This window comes from Cebus imitator, unplaced genomic scaffold, assembly GCF_001604975.1.
Source record: "Cebus imitator isolate Cc_AM_T3 unplaced genomic scaffold, Cebus_imitator-1.0 Scaffold704, whole genome shotgun sequence".
NCBI lineage: Eukaryota > Metazoa > Chordata > Mammalia > Primates > Cebidae > Cebus > Cebus imitator.
The window spans coordinates 251,009-256,440 of NW_016108019.1; the positions used below are offsets into that span (position 1 = coordinate 251,009).

Below are 5,432 nucleotides of genomic sequence, written 5' to 3' on the forward strand. Positions count from 1 at the left end.
AAGTTCACTAACTCGATAAATTTGTCCAGTTAAGTTTTTTTCTGTTCCATACATCACCCCATCAGTTATAGCGGAGTTCACTTAAACTTGTACTAAATTAGTGTTTAGCAACTTCTTTGAAAATATTCTCACCTGTAATAGTTTCATGCAGCCTGTTCATAGGGACCAAGTCTTCAGTCATTTCAAAGTTGGTATTGACACCAGCAATAAACAGCAACACAGAGCAATATGGGTAATATATGTCAATTCATCAAAAAACAAGGAAAATGACTCAATCATTTGGCTTGCTTATTTATTTATTTATTTATTTATTTATTTATTTATTTATTTAGAGATGGAGTCTTGCTCTGTCCCTCAAGCTAGAGTGCAGTGATGTGATCTTGGCTCACTGCAACCTCTGCCTCCTAAATTCAAGTGATTCTCTTGCCTCAGCCTCCTGAGTAGCTGGGATTACAGGCACGCGCCACCATGCCCAGCTAATGTTTTTGTGTTTTAAGTAGAGATGGAGTTGTACCATATTGGTCAGGCTGGTCTCAAACTCCTGACCTCATGATCCGCCCACCTCAGCCTCCCAAAGTGCTGCAATTACAGGTGTGAGCCACCACACCTGGCCCATTTACCTTATTTTTTAATCAACTGTTGATATTGCTTCCAATGCTGTCAACTTTTTGAGAAATTGTTCCTGCTGGAAAAGTAATCTTTAAACAAGTTTATTTTCTCAGGATATACTTCCTTAACTGCTATGATCAATAGTGAACTAATTCACTATTGATAAACAGCCTTCCTTGATTGGTTAGCAGATATAAACATCTGGAAACTTTTTGGTTATGGCTTCATTTTTATTTTTAATTTTTGTAAAGAAATTCTGCTGTGAGCCAGGCACAGTGGCTCAAGCCTGTAATCCCAGCACTTTGGGAGGCTGAAGTGGCTGGATCACAAGGTCAAGAGATCAAGACCATCTTGGCTAACATGGGAAACCCCATCTCTACTAAAAATACAAAAATTAACCAGGTGTGGTGGTACACACCTGTAGTCCCAGCTACTCAAGAGGCTGAGGCATGAGAGTACAACACTGAAGTAATAACACTGCCTGCCATTTACTGAATGCCTGCTCTGCCAGGCACTTCTTACACTTTATTCCTAATTCTCACAAAACTACATAAGGTAGATATTATAGCTTATTTTATTAATGAAGAAACTCCAGGTAAGACAGGTTAAATGATTTGGCTCAAGACTAAAAAAGCTAGTAGACAGCAGACTTAGGATTCAAATCCCCTATCTGGTTCCTAAGCTGATTCTTCCTGCTACTACTCATAGCATAATGCAGTAAGGCACCAAATGACAGGCCTTACCGCATCATGCTTGTGCACTCAAGTGAGTGCCAGAACTTCTAGTGTGTGAAGGCTTTTGTCTCGAGGCCAACTATACAATACCTGAAAAGGGAGGGTGCAGGAATTTATGTCATTGTCAGTTATCATACTGTGGTAGCCATACTGTAGTAGGTAACTGTGGCTGTCACAAGTCAAGCATCACAGACTGAACTGGTTGTGGAGACCAGTCCTACATTCTTCCTTCTGATACCCATGCATGTAGTTCGTGTAATTAACTCACAGTTTCAGAACATTTCGTGTTGCACTATATAAAATTTAGGAATGGGGCTGTCTACTCTCTTTTTTGCTCTTGTGTGGTGATAGTATGTGCTTCAGAAACATTAAGGAATATTCCCTATTAAGGCTATCCTAAGTTATTACCATTTCTTACAACCATAAAAATAGGAAATTTTATTAACCCTCATACTTCCATAGCATAGATTACTTTTCCTATAAGTAAATCTGCATAGAAACTAATATGTATTCTTATTCTGCTTTAAAGTTTTAATCATTCTCCAAATATGCTGAGCTTGTGTTTTATCAAATCCTTGCCATTCTAATTTTCCCGTTATAGAAAAGATAAATGGAATTTCAAAATCTTTGTGTTCAGTTCATCAAACATTTATTGGCTATGTGTCAAGCACTGTGCCTGGTGCAGACTAAGAAGATAAAGTCTAATATCTGCTTTCAACTTGCTTACATATGGGGGATAAGGGGGAAAACAAACATGTAAGTATAAATATGAGGATAGTGTAATAAGCCATTATATTATGCAATCAAAGAAGAAGGGCTCCAAATATAATTACATTGAAATATAAATAATGTCACTGTGGTTGATCAGTAATTGAAAAGTTTAACGTGTTTAATAGCTTGTATCATGACTAGACTATCTTTTTTCTTGTTAAAATCTATGCTATTCTAGGTTTTTACATTTTCAAACACACTTAGACAAATTTTAAGTTATCTGTACTTAAAAAATTTCATTTTTGCTCTTTAAGATAGAAAATGTTCTGATGACACCTGTGTATGATTTTCTTTTTAGTTAGAATCCCCTCAGGATGACTAAAAATCTGTACTTCTCTTCTGTGCCAATTTTTTAAAAATTCTGATTCACGGAAATCTCATTAGCTTGTTGTCTGGTTTGCACAATGATCAGCTTTGGCTGGCAAAATGAAATCAGACATTCTCATGGAAATGGATTTTGCCTCTTTGGGAATAATATGGCAGGTGCCAAAACATCTTCATTTATCATATACTGAATTCAGAGAAGTTCAGCTATAGTAGATTTTCAGTAATGCTAGATCATAATATTTATTCCCATTTCATTTTTTCTCTTAAGAAGTATATTCTTTGAAATATATTTTCCTTACATTGACATTGACAAAATGGATGTAGTGTTTTGTCGTTAGTAACATCTATAGATTGCTGTTTAATATAGAGCATTTTTAGACACTGAGCAGATATCAAACAAATTTCAAGTAGTTACTGTTTTCTTTGCAGTGGTGGTTCTATGTATAATTTGTATACAGATGAGGATGAAGAAACTGAGTCTTCTCCTTCTGGGCAACAGATAATTGAAAATTCAATAACTATGAATAAGATGAAGCTGCTGAAGGCTAAGATGAAGAACATGAATCTCAACAAAAAGGTGAAGCTGTTGGCATTTGGCCAGGCTTATCTCTAGCTTACCCCTGCAGGGCTCTCAGCGATGAGGTCTGTTGGTCATTGTGAAAAAATTATAAAGTATTACTCATTTCAAGTTTCTGGCCTCAGTTATTTATTAAACTTCTAAAAGGGATAAATTAATTTTTTTAGATTAGAAGCACACCTGGAGGGATTATAATGCATTTAACATAATTCATCATTTTAAAGATCGTTCTGGGCCTAAGAAGGGTTAAAAAGAGTTTAATCTTAATCTTGCAATAATTACTTTTTAAAATATGTTAATATTTATTTATTATGGCTAACGATATTTACTATTTAGTAGATGTTGTCAGTTTTCCAAAGTGATTGAACTAATTTACATTCTTTACAACAGTGAATGAGAGTTGCCGTTTTTTCCATATTCTTACCAGTATTTTGCATTGTCTTTTGTAATTTTTGTAATTCTACTTTGTTTGTAGTGGCATTACATTGTGGTTTTAATTTGCATTTCTCTGATGACCCAGAAAGTTGAGCACCTTTCATATGTTTATTGGCCATTTGGATATAATTTTGTTTTTGTTTTTGTTTTTGTTTTTCTGAGACAGAGTTTTGCTCTTGTTGCCCAGGCTGGAGTGCAACAGCGCAATCTTGACTCACCTCAACCTCCACCTCCCAGGTCAAGCAATTCTCCTGCCTCAGCCTTCCGACTAGCTGGGATTACAGGTACCTGCCACATGCCCGGCTAATTTTTGTTTTTAGTAGAGACAAGGTTTCACCATGTTGGCCAGGCTGGTGTTGAACTTCTGACCTTGTGATCTGCCCGCCTTGGCCTCCCAAAGTGCTGGGATTAGGCATGAGCCACCGTGCCCAGCCTGGATATGTTTTTTAATAAAACACCTATATTTTGCCCATTTTTCTATTGGGTTGTATGTTTTTTGTTAGGGTTTTTTTTTTTCTAGAGTTTTATGTGTATTCTAGATATAAGTCCTTTGTTTCCTATTAGCATTTTATTGTTTTCCTTTTTACTCTATTAATGGCTCTCCTCCTTTTCATATATAATAAAATTTAAAAATCTTTAATATACCACTTGAGGAAGTTTTACATTTCTATACACTCATGTATACACAACCCAAATTAAAATAGGACCTTATACTCCAGAATGTTCCCTCATAATATTTCCCAGTTAATTCTTAAGTTTTCTTGCTCTCAGAAATAATTACTGTTTTTACATCTATTACCATAAATATGTTTTTCCTATTCTTGAAATTTATATAAATGGAATCATAGAGAATATGGTGTGGTTTCTCTTGTTCTACATAATATTTATTTGATTCATTCATGTGGTTGCATGTGCCAATTAATTATTTTTTATTGTTGCATACTATTCTACTGTGTGATTGATTTACCTCAATTTGCTTCTCTCTTTTCCTTTTGAGGGACATTTGAGTTGGCTCTAGTTTTTGACTTTTATCAATAAGCCTGTTTTGAATATTCCTACTTTCTTTAGTAGATATATACATTTGTTTCTTTGGAGCACATACCTAGCAATGAACTTTCAGAGTCAGAGGGAAGATATATGTTTAACTTTATTATGCCAAACAATTTTGCCAAGCATTTGAACCAATTTACATGCTTATCAGCAATGTGAGAGTTCTAGTTTATGCTACATTTTTGCCAACACTTAATATTGTCAGTCTTTTTATTTTAACTATTCTGGTGACTGTGTAAATGGTTTTCATTTATATTTCTCTAATGAGGAGTAATATTGGCTTTTCATATAATTATTGGTCATTGAGATGCTCTTTTTTTTGAAGTGCCTGTTCAAGTCTTCTGCTTATTTTTTAACTGAGCTCTCTGCCTTTTGCTCATTGATTTGTAGACATTTTTGTATACTATGGATACAAGTCCTTTATCAGAGGTATGGGTTGCAGATATTTCTAGCACTTTATGGTGGCTTGTTCTTTTACTTTCTTATTCTTTTGATGAATGTTTTTAACTGTATTCTAATTCATCAATTTTGCTTTTATGATTATCGTTTTTGATAACCTTTTGATAAAATATTTTCCTACCACAGGTCTGAAAGCCTTATGATTGTTTCTCACTCACTTAGATTTAGACTATCTGAATTTTTTTTTTTTTGAGACAGAGTCTTGCTCTGTTGCCCAGGCTGGAGTGCAATGAATGGCATGATCTTGGTCCACTGCAGACACTACCTCCCTGTGTCAAGCGATTCTCCTGCCTCAGCCTCCCGAGTAGCTCTCCTGCCTCAGCCTCCCATGTGCCACCATGCCTGGCTAATTTTTATATTTTTAGTAGAGTTGGGGTTTCGCCATATTGGCCAGGCTAGTCTCAAACTCCTGACCTCAGGTGATCCCCCCACCTGGGCCTCCCAAAGTGTTAGGATTACAGGCATGAGCC

At 35.6% G+C, this 5,432-nt stretch overlaps 1 protein-coding gene across 6 annotated transcripts in view; it reads left to right on the forward strand.

Annotated features, from left to right (window-relative positions):
* The window catches only part of ZFAND4 (zinc finger AN1-type containing 4), a 71,967-nt gene that overhangs the window by 45,717 nt on the left and 20,818 nt on the right, over window positions 1-5,432 (forward strand). For all 6 annotated transcript variants that reach the window (XR_001821811.2, XM_017518786.2, XM_017518789.2 and 3 more), the window contains one exon: window positions 2,871-3,018. Coding sequence is in view for 5 of the 6 variants with exons in the window: in XM_017518786.2 (XP_017374275.1) it covers window positions 2,871-3,018 (148 nt within the window). In the remaining variant the exon portion in view is untranslated. The remainder of the gene's footprint in view (window positions 1-2,870; window positions 3,019-5,432) is intronic.